The 20,991-nt window shown below is 34.3% G+C and overlaps 1 protein-coding gene across 1 annotated transcript in view; it reads right to left on the reverse strand.

Moving 5' to 3' along the window:
* The window catches only part of STAG1 (stromal antigen 1), a 335,236-nt gene that overhangs the window by 205,473 nt on the left and 108,772 nt on the right, over positions 1 to 20,991 (reverse strand). The window contains exon 4 of the mRNA XM_023538374.1: positions 18,356 to 18,520. Coding sequence (XP_023394142.1) covers positions 18,356 to 18,520 — 165 coding nt within the window. The remainder of the gene's footprint in view (positions 1 to 18,355; positions 18,521 to 20,991) is intronic.

The raw sequence follows: 20,991 nt of genomic DNA on the forward strand, positions 1-20,991 counted from the left end.
TTTTGAAATAGAAAGCCGTTATCAAATATACTTTTCAATTCTACCTGGTAACCTAACTAGGTTGAAAGCTGAATACTGCAATAGTGATGTCTACATAAAATAATACAGAAATGGTACAAATAAACTAAAATGATATTTTAAATATAAATCTTAATGTAGACTTTTCATAATATTTCTGTCCATTTGTAAGATGCCTTTACATGTGTAATATTTGTCTTGCAGAAGCTCTCATCAGAGGAATTTTGAGAAATGACAGCCTGAATAAGCATTCTTGATGCACTCTCCATCACACTCCCATTCAGGACAAAACAACTACTAGGACAAACAAGGTAGCAAAGCAAGGTGCAAGCAAAGCTATGGGTTTTGCAGGAGTTGCAAGAGAAAACAGCACAAAATTTTATTCTGAGCTAAGCATGAGACAGGTAGATACTGGCAAAAAAGTCAGAATTAGTACTTCTTATTCCTTCTTAGGCATGGTAGAAGCCCTGAGGTGTGTGGTCCTATGAGGGCCTGCTGCAAATTCCTGGCCTAAAAGGGATTGCAGGGGAACACTAGTATAGGCTGAGTTGCCTCCCATTCCTAAGCCTGAGAAAATACTATCCAATTAACAGAACAGGTGGTTATTGTGCTACAGGAATGCAGACCATGGCAATACTCATTATAGGTAAATTTGTGCCAATGAAGGGATCCTAATAATTTGACTTGACCACCCAAATTGAATAGAGCCTTTAGGAGTCAAAGCAAAATAATATGCTTAAAGGACTCAGCAACCCAGGAGAAAGAAAAAGTAAATCGAGTGTATAAAAAACAGATGGGAAATTTAAAACGTGAAAAGAACTTCCTAGAACTTAAAAAAAAAAAAAAAAAAAAAACTTTCAAATTTAAATATTCATTGGGTAAATGAAAAATAATCACTATGGAGAATGAATTTAATATCCTGGAAGTTGAGTGAGGAAAAAAATCTCAACACAAAACAAAACTGCAGAAGTGGAATTCATGAGGAAAGGGGTAAAAGATTTGACAGATGTATCTAAGAGATCTAACATGTACAGGTATTTGAGAGAAAGAAAGAAAAGGAAGACCATCAAACTGATCATTTTAAGAAAATCCACCTGATCAATAAAAGACTGAAATCTTTTCTAGTTGCTGCCAGAATAGGAGAGTGACACATATAAGCATATCCAGGTAAAATTAATAAATTCTAAGGAAAAAAGAGAAAATCTTATAAAATATCAGGACCAATAATTAAAGTAAGATGGCATATACAAACTCTGCCTCTACAGGGCATCCAATCTACATTCAGTTCTTCTCTCTAAATATAAGCAAATAGCTGCCAATATCAGACATTTGAGCAAAGCCTCTGCATCAATTACCAATTGTGTCCCAGCTCCAAAGTTACTCTTCGATATCTGCTCTATGATAATGGACTGGACTTTATAAGCATTTCTCCTTCACAGTAAGCACTATGTTAAGCTTTATTTATATAGAGCTCTGGAAAGACACTGCAAGAGGAAGGGGGCTTCTCTTCCTAGTTTCAGTATGTTAAAGTTTAGTTTTACCCGCTCTTGCTACATAGTCCATCAGCAATAAGTATATACAGCAGGTCCTTAAATAATGTCATTTTGTGATAACGTTTATGAGATACTGTAGAAACTTAATTCTTGTTTACATCAATTAGCCTATGGTAAAACTGGCTTCATTATAAGTTGTTTCACTTAAAGTCACAGAACCTATCGAAAAAGTTAAATGAGGACTTACTGTATAAGGAAATCCAGTGGTGGTCTGTCCCAGCCTAACACCAAGATTGTGCAGTTCTTTGGCAACCATGTGCCCCAGCCTGGGATTTGCGATTACCCTCCTGATGCAGCCCACCCAACACAGACACCAGCACGTCTCATGGTGGCGGCAGTGCTTCATTTTCTACTGTACAACTGTCTACCATACTCACACGGCTATACCTCAAGAGTTTTGTTTCCTGAAACCTAGCAACTGTGAACCAGCTCTGGCTGAGGCAATTCAGTGAACTTCTCTGTCATTCAACAGACTGCAACAAAATCTTATCTAACAAAGTCTAAACCCTAGCCTGGGGAATGGGACCCCTGCCCTTTTCCAAATCTGTCTTTCTTTGAGAAATCTATCCTATGGTCCCCTTTAGAATTATCTTTACATCTTTATAGTTATTCCTCTATCATAGTTTAATAACTATGTATACTAAATTTTACCAATGCAAATTACTGTGTGGTTCCTGGCTGACTGAATCCAGATTGGTTCAGGATTGGTTCCAGGGTTCCAGAAGGTAAACCAGTAAAGACGAGATTTGGGGATTGGATTGCTCGTGCCCTTGCCAAGGAAATGGGGTGCTAGTAATCTGTAGCATGAACTAGTTTCAGAAAATCAATCAAGCTATCACTGGTGGTTGGCTGTGATGAAGGATCAACTCAAGCACATGCCTCATGAGCTTAAGTGGCTGCTGTACTTGACATTGTGTCAGTAATGTGATTTAGATCCTTCTGTGCACACTTGAGCACTCTGAGAAAATGACAAGCTCAAGTCTATTAACTCTCAGCTTAAGTCAGTATGAGAATCAGAAAGCTTCCATGATTGCCCTAGAAGAATCTCTTTTTTCTTGTAGGTGTGCAGTTGATACTGCTGAAAATCAAGCCAAAAATTTAATTACGTAGGTTGCTGAATTACAACAGGTGAATTCAGTCTCATCAAGTTTCTCATCTGAAAGTTAGGACCTTGACCAGGAAAGAAAGAGATTCTGAAACTTAGAACAGATACCTGGTTGGTCTAGATGAAACTAACAATTTTGAACCCCAACTCCTGCCAGTAATTGGCATACCAGTGAACCTTGTATACCAGTGAAAGCAGCTTGCTTTTCCGTGTCTCAAAACACTAGCCCTCCCTGGCTTGAGAATCCTCTGATAATCTCATGTGGGTTGATGCCTTGCAGGAAGATGTTCATTATCCTGAAGACCCACTAAAACCAGCCCTTGTTGCCACTAGATCCATAACTAGGGTCGAATCTCAGCATGCTCCAGGAAAACAGGAATGCACTATGACCGAAGAAAAAGTAACTTATACACCCAACAAAAACCCAAAGACCACGTGTGGGAGTGGATTCCAGAATTATTTGGCCAAGGAGGGTGGAATATAATGCTATAACAGGCCAAATTAATTGATATGAGTGCACTTACTAGAGAGTCTAGATTAAAAACATCAGTTCGTATAGCTATACCAGTTTATCAGATTAGTACACAGAAAGTTAGATTTAAAGGTTGAGATGCAGAGCTTCTCTGGAATGGAAATGGATGGAAGAAAGAATCCAGTGAAATCAAGAAGTTAGGAATGTTGGATTGGATTTATCATGGAAGAATTTCATACCTCTGCCCCTCAACTATGCTCCACAAGAGGGCCCAGAAGGAAATGAGAACCACAAAGGTGAGGGAGGAACTACATGTATCCTTATAAGAAAAGCCTGTGGTTACCCTCCTTTGTAAGCCAGGTATAAGTGTAGGGAGTGTGGCCATTAAGAAGAAGAGTTCCCAGGTTTTAATGGAGATAACAGGATCCAAGGCAACTTAACACAGCTCAAGTGGTCATAGTTAATAATCAAAGACAAGGTGGGAGCATTATCTCTAAAGAGCAGGAGGGACTTATTGGTAATCAGAATATCCTGGCCTGCAGAGATCTTTGGCAATAGCTAAATGATTACAGTGCCCCTAGGAACAAAATTGGTACACAGCCTACTAAAGTATGGTTTGATTTATATAACAGAAAAAACTCTAGGTCTGGTAGCCATAAGTCTAACTTATATCAATGCAGTGGAGAATTATAGCCTTCTCAACAGCTGCCAAAGCTGGGTTAGTTCAGAGACCCGGAATCGATTGAATAAAGTGAATACCAGGTCTCTTGAGGGACTCTGCACAACTACAACAAGTACAGACATACATCTTACTATAGTCCTTCCCCTAGAGACTTGTAGCCATTATTTAGAGGTACTATGCATTGTTAAAAGGAAATGTCCAGACCTTTTACGTTTAAATAGACAATGTCTCTGAACTGACCTTAATTCTTGGGGACTTAAAATGCCACTGTGGTCTACCTGTTTGAACTTTAAGGTGGTCAAGTGAAACATGAGGTTATAACCTAAGTCTGACTGAGAGTGAACCCAAATAGTCCAGGGACCCACTTTGTGGTCATTTCCCCAGTTCCTGAATATGAACACACACGCGCACATACACACACAGAACAAACATACATGGTAACTGGAAGAACCCCACATTGACTCTCTGACCCACAGGATAAAGGGCATTACGGTCAGAATTTCTAATACCAAGATAATAAACTAGAATCAATCTACATCCTTAAGGGAATTACAATTTAATCAAAGACTTGAAAGAAGCAGAGGTGGTGAAACCTATTAGATCCCCATTAAACTCACCAGTGTAGCCAACACAGAAATCAGATGGATGCTGGAGAACAACTACAGATTGTCATAAACTTAATCAGGTGGTGACTTTCACTGTAGTTACACTCCCTGGTACTTCATATGCAACTACTGACCTGGCTAATGTCTTTTTCTCCACTTAATAAGGACCACTCTAAGTAAGTTGTTTTTACCTGGAATGAACAAAAGTATACTTTTACAGTGTTACTTCAGCACTATGATATTTTTCCTGCTACCATAATATATTTGCCTTGGTTACCTATTATCTCACAATTTCTGTGACCTTAGAGTCTAGACACAGCTTAGCAGAATCTTCTACTTAGGTTCTTACGGGGTTGCAATCAAGGCATTTGCTGTGCTGCAGTCTCATGTGGAAGCTCAAATGGGGAAGAATCCACTTCTAAGCTCACTTACATTGTTGGAAGAAATTATTTCCTTGTGGTTGGTTATAAAACTGATGCCCCTGACCTCATGCTGGCTATTGGCTGGAGACAACTCTCAAGGCCAAGATGTTGCCCACAGTTCCTTGTCACATTGGCTTCCCCAACATGGGCCCTTAAATGTCAAGCCAGAAAGGAAAATCCCCACAGCGAGTCTGCTAGCAAGACTTACGCAACACAATGTAATCAGAGACTTGCCCTCCCATCACCTTTGCTATAATTGGTCGTTAGAAGCAAGTCACAGGTCTTGACACACTCAAAGGGATGAGTCAAGAGAATGAACACCAGGAGCTGGGAGTCATGAAGAGCTATGCTTGATTCTGTCCACCACAACAGCTCACAGATCTCTTGATCATCTTTCCATTCTACAAACATCACACTAGTTCACTGTTTTGATGACAATGCCCCAGACCACTGAATGCCAAGATACTTTACTCAGGTGGCCATGAGCCTCTAAAATTTCACCTCCCACCCTTTGTTTTACATATTTTTACTAAGGCTTTGGATGTATTTGCTACCTCCTGCTCATCTGATCCAATTAGCACAATGCTGTCAAAAACAACAGTAAATAATTAGAATAAATACCAGAAAAAAAGCTAAAAGAAATGAAAGCATTACTCTGAGGAGCAGGACTGAGTGTGGATAGGGATAAAAACTTGGTCACTATTTTGGTCACTGTACCATTTGATTTTTTAAAAAATCATGTACATGTATTACCAAGATAAAAATAAAATTCAGTTTATGAAAAAAAGAAAGATATGGATCAAGAAATATTAGGTGAATAAACAAAAACAGAAATGCTAAAATAGCAATATTAACATCAAATTGGAATTTAGTATTAGAAGCATTAAACAGGAAACAGATTCTGTGTAATGGTAAAAGCCTAAATATTTAATTTAAGCAAGTAAAACATTTGCTTTAAGTTTGTTTATACTTTTATAATTCTCAAATCCAGTAATTTTTTCATCTGTTTTTTTCTAATTGTTTTATTATTGTTTGCATTTAATTCTTTACTATATATAGACTGGTGTATGGTAGAAGGTAAAATAAAAAAACCTTTTTTAAGTTTTTAATCAATTGGCAATTATAAAGAGAAAGGAATAGACAGGGCATAATTTTTAATATTAATTAAAATATCATATATACTTAGGTACATATGTGTTCAAGTGATCCATTTGCCAGTTTTCAAGCTAATAATTTATATTAATATTTTCTATAGCTTTATGATACAGTCTATTAACTGGTAGAGCAAGTCCCTCATTATTCTTCATTTTCATAATTTTCTTGGTCTGTTGAGTATATTTTGTTTTTCTCAATTATTTCCGCAATTTAAAAACAATATCTAAGATTTTGATTGATGATACATTATATACATAAAATTTTAAAGATTTTTAAAAGAAATATAAATGGATGATAAATATGTCAGACAAATTGTAACCTGACTTACTTCCAATCAATTACATCCTGCAAATTAAAAATAACCATTTTTGTGTTTAAAAATGACAAATACTATTTTTAAATGATGAGTCTCATGTTGCAAGGGGTTTGCAAAATAGATATTTTCAATACTGATAGGAACAGGGAGCTATATGGTAAAATTATACAAAGCCTTTAAGATAATATATTTTGACTCAGGAACCCTAGTTATACAAATCAATCCTAAGAAAATGATATAAGCATCAAGATTTTCTGAATGTGTAATGTTATTTATGATAATGGAAAATTATAAAACATTCAAAGGAGAAATGGAAACACTCTGCGACACAATGCATTAAAAAGTCCTATGTTCAAGGAATACCAACAATGGAAAAAATTAATCATTCCACTGTTATAAAACAGGTATGATCTTCATATAAGCCCAGAAAAACACCAAACAGAAATGTACCAAAATATTAAAAATTATGATTATGGATATTTTTCTTTCATCCTTCAAAAATTTTTTTCTAAATTTCTAACAAGTTTATAGGAACTAAATAAAAAATGTAGTAAGTTAAAAAAAATATACATCCAAAAGGAAATCATTCGTCAGCTATCTACTAAATGCTGACTATAGTAGTCCCCCATTATCAGTGGCTTCACTTTCCAAAGTTTCAGTTACCCATGGTCCAAAAATATCAAGTGAAAATTTCCAGAAATAAACAATTCATAAGTTTTAAATTGACTGTTCTGAGTAGGGTGATGAAACCTCGCACTGCCCCATTCGGTCCTGCCTGGGAGGCAAATTATCCCTTTGTCTGGCATATCCACTCTGTATATGCTACCTACTCGTTAAGTCACTTAGTATCCATCTCAGTTATGAAAGAAAGAGATTAAGAGATAGATTCAAATACCTTTAATTACAGTATACTGTCATAATCGGTATACGGTAAATGATTATTGTATAAAAATATAATCATGGGAAAAAACATGAGCTATAAAATCTTAACATTTTTGAAGATTACATACTATGATTCTAAGATGTATGCTCTGGTTTGATAATACCTTGAATGATGTAACTATTTAATTTATCCAATTAGTATTTGTAACATTTCATTTATTTCATCTACCTCTTACATATAACCTCCCCCAGTTCAAAAAATATAGTTGGTTTGTTTTTGTTTGTTTTGCGGGGTGGAATAATCTGCCAGAAGCTCAAAGTCTACTTTTTGTTTTATGTCTTCTTCCTATTTTATTATATTCCAATAAATCTGTTACAATAAGTAACAAAAATTACCAAAAACAAAATATGTACAAATATTTTTAATATTAAAATATTACTAATATCAGCTATAAGAAGCGTAAGGTAAAGAATAAACAGTTTCTGGACAAAGCCTCCTTTAGAAAAAAATGTGTTTAGGCAACATTTTAAAATAAGGTGCTTTAAGTGAGAAGCATGTGTGTTAGTGGTATAACAGAGAGCAATATGGCTGTAATGCAAGCCCAAATAAAGCCGAATTTTCTTCTCGTCAAAAAGACCACAATAAACTAGTAGATAATTCGAGATGAAGATGCTAATCTTTCCTTTACAATAAGATAGATTTAATCAAGTAATTTAAACTCAGGAAAGAAAAGTACTTTTCTTAATTCAAATTCATTTAACCTTTCAAAAGGTATTCCATCACTTTTTAGTGATCCTGGGATGTCATCCTAACCTTTTATTTTAAACATAATCAAAGATTTATCTTGAGCCTGCTTTTACAAAGTCAGATTTCATCCCTGGGCCAAGAGAAAGAAGGGATATTAGAAACAGTTCTACAAGAGAGGCTGGGACATAAGGCCAGAAGCAAAAAGCGCTGGGACCCAAACTGTTAAAATGGAGGGAAGGAAGGGAGGTGGAGGAAGTACCTGTCTTGCACCAAGAATTAAGTTTCACCCTGAAGTGGTCCTGAATCATACCTTCTTACCCAACCCACTACAGACCTATGCTGGGTTATATATTTAATTCCCCTAGTCCTTGATCTCTACCTTTATACTACCCCAACTTCCTCCTGATGGTAATCACCAGGACTGCAATACCAGCAACAATGACACCTAGGACAACCACAATAACAACACTGGGGCTGTTTCAGAGAGGTAGGGGTGGATTTCTTATTCAGGTAGAAATTATGAGCAGGGACCTCCACAGAAGTAGACATTGAAGACTACTACAGCCTTAGAAAAATAAGTTGTCCCTAAGCCCTCCTCTCAAAATAGGCAGAGGCAGCAATGTTCACCTCACTGAGGGTCTTCTGAGAAGTGTTATCCTGCTGCTTCGTATAGACTGTGGGTTGCTGATAGTGGACAACCAGCCTGTACATGGAATGTAGCCAGCAGCAGTAACAAAAGAGCCACTCTAGCTTGGCTTCCTAGTCTGAGTTTAAAGGTACAGGTATCTTGGCAGTGATGCTTTTGCAACAAGGGTTTTGTGTTGTAGGCTCAGGTTTTTCTTTTCCAAATCATGGATGCTCATTATGTTCACCTACCAGTACAATAACATCTGGTTGCATGGTGGGCTTTCAAACACCATTTCTGTCACATTAGAGTGGTATAGGCAATCAACATCCAAAAAGGTGTGTTTGCTAGGCATTTGCTCTGGCCACTCTTGTGGCCACTCATGCATGCCTTCATCTGCAGGAATTAAGTGGTCAAATGGAGTTCACCTCAAGAGCCCAGTGCCTGGCACCATTGGCACACTTACCTCCTACCCCACTCCTCAAATATATCACCTTATCAGTGGGACTTGTGAAGTGTGATGTGGCTGGCTGTCACCAATAATAGGATCACTAGGCCCAGAACTACCCATCAGGGTCAGGACAGAAAAATGAGTACTGGAAAGGATAAGAAAATATTCACAGGGCTTGGAACAGGACCCAATGCCTGCTGCCTAGGAAAGAGCCTGCCACTGTGTTGCCCTAGCAGCTTCTTTTTTTGTATGTAAAGTTCATTTTTGAAATATAAAATATATAGCTGTTAAAGTTATATTTAGATATACTTTAATGATTATTAAAGTACTGACAATTTCAATTATTTGACAATCTACCTGCCATCGTGACAAGACCTACAATCTTTAACTCATGAGAAAAATAAACTTCTATATTTCCTGTTGAAACAACTATTATTTTGAGTTTTCGACTTTTACCTTCAGCTAAACTTAATCTACATTTTTTTATGTTAAATTACTGTTGGTGCGATTGAGAGCTGGTACAGCCACTATGGAAAATAGTATGGAGCTTCCTCAAAGAATTAAAAATAGAACTACCATACAACTCACAAATTCCACTTCTGGGTATCTATCCAAAGAAAATGAAAACACTAATTTGAAAAGATATATGCATCCCTATGTTCAGTGCAGCATTAGTTATAATAGCCAAAATATAGAAGCAACCTAACTGTCCATCAATAGATGAATGAATAAAGAAGATGGGGGGGTGGGGAGGGTGTGTGTGCGTGTGTACACACACACACATAGAATATTACTCAGCCATAAAAAAATGAAGTATTGCTATTTGTGACAACATGGATAAACCTAGGTTATTATGCTACGTGAAATAAGTCAAACAAAGAAGAATATCATATAATCTCACTCATATGTGGAATATAACAAAACAAATGAACAAATAAAACAAAACAGAAACAGACTCATAGACATAAAGAACAAAGTGATGGCTGTCAGAGGGTAAGGGTAAAAAAAGTGAAGGGGACTAAGAGGTAAATTTCCAGTTATAAAATCAGTAAGTGATGAGGATGTAATGTACAGCATAGGAAATATAGTAAATAATATGGTAATAATCTTGTACAGTGTCAGATTTGTGATCACTTCATCAGATACATAAATGTTGAATAATTATGCTGTACACTTGAAACTAATATTTATATATTAACTATATTTTAATTTTAAAAAATTTTATTATGCTAAAAAATCAGAATGTTTTAATATTTTATTAAATCCTATATCCAATATCTTACGCTGTAATGATAGCAGCTATAAACATATAGTTCTTGTATTACTCATATATTGATTGATTCTATTCAAGTACTTATATTTGCTTAGTTCTTTAAGGTTCTACTCATTTTTATTGCAGTATTTCCTTCCTTCAGTATTTTCTGGTCATCTTTGTTAAAGTTTCATTTCACTCAATACTATAGTCATGTGCCACTTAACCACAAGGATATGTTCTGAGAAATGCCTCATTAGGCGATTTTGTTATTGTGTGAACATCATAAAGTGCACTTACATAAACCTAGATGGTATAGCCTACAACTGTAATTTTATGTGCTATACTTTTATACGACTGGCAGCACAGTAGGTTTGTTTACATCAGAATCACCACGAACACATGAGTAATGCGCTATGATATTATGGCAGCTATGTCACTAGGAGATAAAAATTTTTCTGCTCCATTATCATCTGATGGGACCACCATGATATATGCTGTCCATCACTGATCAAAATATCATCATGCAGTTCATGACTACATATTTGTTCTCCCCTCTAAAGTCTCGTTACCATTCCTTTTATAATTACACTTCTTAGACTTTCTTCAGCCATTTTAATACTTCTGAAAGTTATAAACTTTTCAATGAACGTTCAGAAATTCAAAAATTATTACATATAGTTTTATCCACTCTATTAATGACTCAGAAATACACACAATTCCTGTACAGTCTGTCAGTTTACACAAGTTAACAGGTGAGATTTTAATAAGCTCATAGGTGCTTTTTTCACTTCCTTTGGTGTAGACATAGCGTAAAACCTGCCAAGCTAAATCATGGGGGAGAATTCCTATGCATTTGACATACTGAGGTTTGTCATTAAATCCACTTGTTACTTGGAGACTACACTAGATCAATGTCTATAAAAAGTTTATAGTTTTCTTTTACATCAGAACAATGCTTCCTCCCTAAGAGAGAGAGAATGATTGATTCATCACAGACTATCTCCTAAGACAGGGGTCCCCAATCTCTGGGCAGTGGACAGGTACCGTTTCGTGGCCTGTTAGGAACAGGGCTGCAAAGCAGGAGGTGAGTGGTGAGTGAGCCAGTGAAGCTTCACCTGTATTTGCAGCAGCTCCCCAGCACTAGCATCACTGCCTCAGCTCCACCTCAGATCACCAGACCTTAGATTCTCATTAGGAGCACCAGTTACTGGTGTCAAAAAGGTTGGGAACTGCTGCCCTAAGACACCTATATCTTTCCCAATCAAACTTAAACGTACAAAATCGGTTTAACCATCAGAGTCACCTGCCAAAAGCAAACTGAAGACAAAATTGTATCATTAAGTATACTTCATTTACAGGCTTATTCCACTTTATTCATCCAAGTTATTGTTATCAGTACACTAAGAACAAAGAGAGTATTCTTGGCATTAATCAACAGTTTGTAATGATATATTAACAGATTTTATTATTAGTATAGAGGATTTCTTTTCCCTTTTATGATATGTAAGCCCATGAGGCAAGGATCAGGTAAGTTTAGTTTATATTGTATCTCTCGTGTCTAACCCCTATAATCAGCTCTCAATGAATTTTTGTTGTATGAGTAAACTATAGTCCAACTTTTTAAGTTGACATCTGGGGATACAAAATGCAAATGCCAGTGGATTATAAAAATTAAGTTAAATGCTTACTAACTCCTAATTACTAAAACAACAAATAACAGTTAGGTTAGGTAAATACCCTGAATGTTCCTAAATTCAACATGTGTTCAGTGCCATGCAATTAAAAGTCAAAATGTCTAAATCAAACTATTTCCATACTCATCCTCCAATACTTATACTCCTGCAAATTGTCTCAGTGAACACTATCAAGTCAAACAACTAGGAATCTTAGATTCCTTCCTCTTTCTCAACTTTCAGAATCATTCCATAGCCTTAATATTTGTAGAATCTGTCAAGGACCCACTACAAATTCAAACTTTCATTACTTGCCAACTGGATCAGAAAAAAAAAAGTCTCCCAATTGGTCTTTCTGAGTCTAGCTTTACACCACAAGTCATCATCTAAACTGCTTTTAGAACAGTATTTTTAAAAACGCTAATATGATCAAGTCATTTTTTTCTAAAATGCCACAAATTTCACAAAAAGTCAAAACATTCAATGTTCGGAACATAGCCTCTCTCTTACCTCTATCTTTATTAGAATATCTTATGCCCTCTATGGTGGGATACAGATTTCATCTTTGCATGTCCTGTTTCTACTATATAAGAAATGCCTTCTGCTGCTGCCTAGCTAACTCTCCTCATCTTTCAAGTCTAGTTTAAGTTTTACCTTTTCATGCAAGCCTTCAATGACCCTATCCTCTAGAGAAGCCTAAGTGAATTCGGTGTTTTCAATCTACCCTGTGTATATGTTACTAAAATGTTCTATAATATGTTTCCTATAACACTATATTCCAGGAGGGCAGAACTATGGTTTTATTTCTGTACATTCAATAACTATCTAGCACAGCCTCTGATTATAAGAGATGCGTGCATAATAAGTACCTATTTCGCTAGTGAAACTTATTCTTTACAATTCTGATAAGGAGAGAAGATTAAAAGACAGAATGGTTATAAATAATTGTAAAAATCAAGGGTTTACAGAATGCTAGACAAACAAAAGTTTTTTTAATACAAATCTAATCAAAGCTTCACATTTCACATGTCTCCAAAGGAGAAGGGATATGGTCATTTTCCAAATATTGAATACAGAAGCCCTCCTTTTGGGAAGCACTTCAGAAACACTTTTTTTTTTTTTTTTTAATAATAAATAAACAAGGTAGACAAGAAGGTATAGGTCATCCAGTGTCAACTAACTTAATATTTGACAGTCATATTTGTTTCTTTTTGCTTTCTTTTCAGTTACAGCTGTAGCACTCCCCGCACAATTGTCTGGTCCCATTTTCTTTTCCTTATCTTCTCAGCAAGTAATCAACTTTATAAACTTAATGTTAAGTAATCTTACGTATGTGTTTATACTTTACATAAGTAGTACAATATATTACGTATCATTCTGTAGCTTGCTTTGTCCTCTAAAATGCATTTCTGAAATTTATCCATAATGGTACCTAGAGCTCTAATTCATTCATTTTAACTGCTACAGAGATTTTAAGTGTTTGAATATACTACATTTTATTTATCAATTGTCCTGTTTGTACCCATAGGCATTTAGAATTTTTTTACCTTTTTTTTTTTTGCTATTCCAAAAACAGCAATTGGAACAATATAAATGCCTGTATTTGCCTCTTTTATAAACATACACAGAAATTTCTCTAGAGGTTACATCCAGGAACTGAATTGCATTTCTTCAAAGTATTCTCAGAAGAAAAAGGAAAAAAAGTGGCTCCCACAAAGCAGGCACTCATTAAATACTGAATAAATAAAAAATAAATAGGTCATTCGACTTTTCTTGATACTGTCAAATCTTCCTCCAAAGGGATTATACACATTTGTACTTCCACTGGTTGCTACTTGCTACAGTCTTACTGACCCTTAGTATCTTCCGGCTATTTTTATGTTACTCAATATGAGTATGAAACAGTATTTTATCCTGTTCCACCCAAAATTTTAATCATTTTTCCTGAGTACTTTATTAAATAAGTTCTTGTTTCCTATTACACATTCTAATTCAGCAGTCTCCACCTTTCGGGAACCAGGGACGGGTGTTCCTATGAGAATCTAACGCCTGATGATCTGAAGTGGAGCTGAGGTGGTGATATTAAAACTGGGGAGTGGCTGCAAATACAGATAAAGCTTGCCCACCGCTCACCTCCTGCTGTGCCGCCCAGTTGCTAACAGGCCATGGACCAGTACCGGTCACAGCCTGGGAGTTGGGGATCCCTGTTCTAATTGGTTATTACTGCAATACAGAAGGCTACTGATTTTTTAAATGTTCATTTTCTCTCTAGAAATTTTGCTGAACACTCTCATTAGTTCTAACAGTCTTGACATTTCAGCATAGACAATTGTATATTTTGCAAATATGGAAATTTTGTATCTTCCTTTTCAATTGTTAAAATTGTTATTTCTCATTGTATTTTATAATGAGTATCGAATAGTTGTCAATACTCTACTGCTTGGTCCTGGGAAGACATCTAAGTCTCTCTGTTAAAAATCGTATTGATGTGAGCTACAGGTTTTTGGAAGATAAACTTTACCAAGCTAAGTAACTTCACTCTTGTTCCCAATTCATCAAGAGTTATTATTCATCATTAATAACAGTTATATGTTAGAAAATGATTTCTACTAAATATTCCACATCAATTCAGATTAGGGTAGTTTGTTCCCCCTACAACATAATTAGTTGGTATATTATAGTCAAAGATTTTCTAATATTGATCCATCCTGGCATTCATAAAATAAACCATCTATCTAGGACTTAAAAATATATTGAACTCAAATTGCTAATATTTTTATTTAGTTAACCTTCTCTACCATTTATTTTTCTATTTAATTTCCATTTCTACTTTATTATTCCTTTCTTCCTAAGTACTTTAGGATTGCTGTTTTCCTAGTTTCTACTGCTTTTGCTAATAGTAATATATTTAAGACTGTATATTTATCCCAGTAGTACTTTAGCTAGCCGCAATATTTTCACTAACATTCATATATCAACTCTGTACATTTCCTCTTTATCACATAAATTATTTTAAACTGCCTTTCCACACTTGTGACAATAATGTAATTTACAACGAGAATTTATTTTGTGTATTTCGACATTACCTGCATTGTAGTAAGAGAACTGGGTGAGGAATTCCTTGATGAACTATTTCAAGATTTTCTTTTAATCCTCAATATTCTGGAGTTACACTATACTATTAATAGCTATGTAATTATTTTCATTTATCTTGTTCACTCCTGAGAACTCTGCATCTGAGAAAATATGTCTGGAAATTTCTAAAATTATGTCTTCAAAAAAGTGTCCCTGAACATATTCTCTTCCCTCTGATTTCTTCCCCTGGCATATTTGGGAACGCTTTTTTATTTCTCTGGGCTACATTCTAATGAATGCCAATTTCTGAATTCTCCCTTTTATGACATCTAATGTAGTCTTTTTCCTCTCAGTAAAACAATTTACTAATAAGTTTATTGTCTTTTTTTAATTAGATAAAACTTTTTCTTTTATCTCTCCAGCATCTTAAATATATTTATTTCTTTTACTATTCACCCTTCTCTATCTAATGTTTTTGTGATTACCTCTGCTCATTCTAATCACTCTACTGCAGAACTAGATGATATAATGTGGACTTAGAACTTCTTGCTCTAAGACAATACTGAGGATTTTTATAGACCCAGTCACCAACCAAGTAAGTAGACATTTCAATTCAGATCCTTGTTAAAAGGAATAGGTCTGTCTTTTCCCTTCCACAGCCTTTGATTTCCAATAAGTGAAGTTTTAATATAAGCTACTATCTAAACTAGGGCCCTCTTGAGTACTAAAGGAATCTTTATTAATAACTAATATATGATAAGCATAAACTAGGAATCTCAAGAGTAAGCTGAGATATAATGCTAAACATAAGTCTTAGCCTATACAGCAGTTATCAGCAGCTTTCTTCAGTCTCCTTTACAAATATGGAATCTTATATTACACTCTGACTTTGTGTAGTAAGCCTGACATTATCCTTCTAGTCCTCACGAAGCACTTTTAGTCTTTTAACACATAATAGCCAAACTCTTGGCTACAAGTATCTGCTCCTCTACCCTAAGCCCAATCCTGTTTATCACTTTGTAGTATTTCTTTTATATACACCAAAGAAACATTTCATTTCTAAATTCATGTCTGTTTGTATTTTCTTTTTATTATTTTATCTATTATTACTTCACATTTGAAGGACGTAATAAATAGTAAAAGTAGTGTGCCATACCTTCAAAACAAAACCCTTACCAATTTTTTAAAAGTGCATTACCTTTTGTTCAGCAGCCATTTTTAGGAATTTATGTTACAAAAACACTGCCACATGTACATTTCAGATGGACACATAAGGATGTTCAAAGTACTATTTTTAATAGAACAAAACTATTCCTAAATAATTATATTAAATATACTTATTTCTCTTTAAAGCAACCTAAATAAAAACTGGTAAATAAAGAATGGCCCAACCATGTTAGGGAATAATATACAAACATTAAAAATTATAAGATAAATTTATAAGGAAAAAATGCCCACAATAGAATGTTGAGTAAAAAAGAAAACCACAGTAGTTTAGATTTATAGATTAATTTGAATATAATCAGGGATAAAATGTAATATGAATAATAAAAATAATTACAGCAAAGTGGGAAATGTTAAGGGCAGATTTCAATAGAGAAATAGTGAGAAAAAGTTGAAAACATGGGTTTAAAACCAAATTATAAAAGGCACCAGAGTGCTTACTACCAATCTTCACTTTTATAAAATATGGATCCAAAAGAATGTAAGCAGAGAGTGACAGTATAAAACAGCATTAGGGAAGATTAATCTGAATAAGAATATAGAACACAGTGGAAAAAAAGAAAAAGCTTACACTATTCGCTATTTTGTTTCAAATACAGATGATGAGATTTTGTTCATATTAAATACTGAATAGTTAAAGATTTTGTTCATAAAAAATAAAAGCTGCTATTGAGCTTTAACACAATATGCATTAAAATTATCTTTACAAAAACAAATATCTTATAAAATAAAGTTTTACATGAAAAATGCAAAATACTGAGATGCAATTTAAAAATTTCTGCATAAAAATAAACTGGCTTCATTTTTCTGCTTATGTTTGTTTCCATCTAAATGTAGAAAAAAATTAAGTAGATCTCAAAAATTAATAAATTTGTAGTTTTTTAATTTTTCTATTAAAATGTATTAAATTATCAAGTTTAATTGCTAAAGGACACTTAATCTATTTTTAAATTATACTTACATAATTTACAAGTCGTCCACTGCTTTGGACAACTGGGAATTCAATATTTCTTTTACCATCTAGCATCATCTCACTACTCCATCTCCCTACCTTCCCATGCAAGCTCCAAACCCCTGAACACATCAATCTGGAAACAATACATAAAAAGCAGTAAACATTAACCTCCCTTAAAGAATTCAAAAGAAAATATATGATAAAAAAAAAAAAAGAGTACACTAAAAAAAGTTGTCTGCTTTTAGTTCTAAAAGTAAATCTTGTATCATAAATTTCAAACTCAAACTGAAAATGAAGTATTAAAAATGAGCAATACTAAATAAAAAGATTTAACACACTATCAAACTTAGTAATCGAATGTAAATTATACCATTTTCACCTATGTAATTGGAAAATCTTAAATATAAAATATCTAAATGCTAGTAAAACTTCTGGTGAAAGATAAACTAGTATAATTTTTTTGTAGAGTAACATATTTATGGATCACACAGTTAAATACATTTAAACCAAGTAATTTCACCTCTACTATTTTAAAATGAAAAAAATCTAGAGAGATGTAAACACAAATAATGGATAAATTTCATAATACTAAAATAAAGTCAAAATACACTAAAGGACTAGTAAAATAATTATGGTTTACCTTTATAATTAATTCGTATGAAGCCAATAAAAATGTGCCCTTACAGAATAGTTAGTGATATTTGTCGAGTAAATGAAGAGAAAGAAAAGAGTGAAAAGGTTATAAAGATCACATACACACAGGAAATATTAATTGTGGTTATTCCTGATTTACTAGTGAGGAATGCTTTTATATATCCTTTCTTCTTTCAAACATTCTTTAATATACATGTTACTTATATTAATTCAGATTCTAAAAAAATATATCATTAAGGCAAAAAAATTCTCTTTAAGCAGCTCCTATTATTATACGCAAGTCATTTTACTGAGCACAATACAAAGTGTATCTTACTATTAAACAAAATGCCTTTCCTGACACTCTTTACAAAACAAGAAAAACCTCTAAAAGTAAATTTCATGATTACACAATCAACAAGTATATAGAAAATATATACACTAATAGCTTCCATACAGGTTGACTATATTGCTTTATAAATAAAATAAAAACACTTAATGTTTACCTGCATTGCACTTTTCCCCAGTTTCACCACTTCAAATAATGTGACAGGTTCCCCTTCGCCATTCTGTTGAGGGTGTCCATTAGCCCTTCCACGGCCTGTTCCCCTAACTCCAGCTTCAATTCTACTCTTCTCTCCTGGAGATTTTCGAGGTTTCTTATTTGTAGACTGAATAAAAAGATGAAGAAAAAAAAATTAATTACATGCAAGTATATTTTGCTTTATGCAGAATGAGCTAAATTATGTTGGATCCTGGGAATGGTAATTAACACTACTACAGAAAGTCGAGAGGCATAATCTCTGACCAACGAAATTTCACAATTTGTTTTCAGTGATTAAAGAGGTGCAAACAGCAAAGTATAAGTTAATTTATGTAAGGCATGGAAATAAAATTTAAAAAAGAATTTAGCATTTTGTACAACAATGCCAATGCTGAACATTTTAACCATGTCCCCTCTTGACACTTCCTTCTTCATACCCTCCTCAATACTTCCTCAGAAACCTTTTTCAATAAAATTACTCAGGAATGTGGCATATTCAACTTCTCCCTTTACTAAAGTACTCAAATATTTCTTACCCAGTCATGCAACAAGTATACACTGAACAACTCCACCCCATCCACTTCAGTGACATTGGTTCAAACATTTGCAATAGAATTAGATTGCTGTGGCACATTCTACATTCCATACTGGCATCCCCAAACCTTCTAAATGTTTTTTTTAGCAATCTGTATTCATAAAATTCACTTTTTAAATAAAGTTCAATGTGTTTTTGACAAATGCATAGTCATGTATGCACAATCCAGTATAACAGAGAAGAATTTCACCACATTAAAAAATCCCAGTGTGTCACCCATTCAAACCTCTTATTTCCCCTTGGCAAACACTAAATTTTTTAAAAATCATCTCTACAGTTTTGTCTTTTATAGACAGTCATATAATTGAAATTATACAGTACACAGTCTTTTCAGACTGGCATTTTTCACTTTAACAATAAGCATTTGAAATTCATCCACGTCTTTTAGTGGCTGAATAGCTAATTTCTTTTTATTTCGAAATAATATTCCATTGTATGGTTGTGCCACATTTTGTCATGCATTTACCTAATAATGAAAAGCTCAGTCATCATTTTTGGCAATAAGGCATAAAGTGGCTATACGCATTCACATGCAGGGTTTTGTGTGGACATAAAAAGCAGTTGTGTGATCACCTAGGAGGACGATTACTGAATTATATGGTAAAACTATGTTCATTTAGCTTTGTACAAAACTGCCAAGCTATCTTCCAAAATGGCTATATCATTTTCACTTCCTACCAGCAAGGAATGAGAGTTCCTGTTGCTTCACATCCTTGCCAGGAAGTTGGTACTGTCAGGTTTTTGGATTTCAACCATTCTAACAGGTTTATAGTGGTATCCATTATCTTAACTTGCAATTCCTGAACGACAAATTATAAATGACTTTTTAATAATAATTCTTCACATTAAATTTTTCTGTTCAAATTATTGGTGAGGATTTTGTCTCCTGACTGGACCCTGAATAATTCTCTATATTTGCACTGTCCAACATGGCAGCCAATAACCTCATGTTGATAACTGAGCACTTGAAATATGGCTAGTCAAAAATGAGGTGTGCAGTAAGTATAAATTATCCACAAGATTGTAAAGATTTAATATGAAAAAAACAGCATATAAAATGCCTCAATAATTTTATATTGATTGCATGGTGAAATGTTTTAGACGTATTATGTTAAACAGATTATATTATTAAAGTTAATTTCACCCATTTCTTTCAATTTATTAGACAATATGAAATTGCAGGTATGGCTCACATCACATTTCTACTGAACAATGCCACTCTATCTTCATACTCTAACCACAGTAATCTTTATAATACAAACCTAATCCCACCATTTCCTTGTTTATTTAACCTCTGATTTTAAAAGACCCTCATAACCATCAAGTTAAAGTCTGAACTCCTCAGCATGGCAAGTAAGGCTATCAATTATTACTTGTTCAGTCATCCATCACACCAGGTTCATCTTTACAGGCCACAATCCTGCTATACTGATCAATTTAAAGTTCCCTGACAATATCATTTCACACATTCATTTTGTTTAGCTGAACTCTAAATCCTGGCTCTTCCTAGCAAGTCTTGTTTCTGTGCTCATTCTTTGGAGTAATAGGCATGTTCCCAGCAGCATGCGCATGTACGCATGTATATATGCATGCATGCGTTTGTGTATGAAGAAGGGAGGGGGAAACGTGATTTTTTTTTTTTACTAAATAGGAAATATATTCACATGGCTCAAAATTCAAGGGTGATCAAAGTTATACAATGAAACTTGCCCATCACTGTCCTCAAGCCACAATCTTCTTTCCTAAGAGGCAACCAATATTATTCATTCCTCTATGTCCTTCCAGAGACATTTAAACACATAATAAAAGCAAATGTATATGAAAAAAATTGAAGATATAAATAAATGGAAACTCATCATATGTACATGAATTGGAAGGCATAATATCATTAAGAGGTCAATACCACCCAAAGTGATCAACAGATTCAATGTAACCTCTAACAAAATCCCAATGACTTTTTTTGCAGAAATAGAAAAACCCATTCTAAAATTCATAGGGAATCT

Source organism: Pteropus vampyrus, unplaced genomic scaffold (assembly GCF_000151845.1).
Source record: "Pteropus vampyrus isolate Shadow unplaced genomic scaffold, Pvam_2.0 Scaffold220, whole genome shotgun sequence".
In the NCBI taxonomy this organism is placed as follows: Eukaryota; Metazoa; Chordata; class Mammalia; order Chiroptera; family Pteropodidae; genus Pteropus; species Pteropus vampyrus.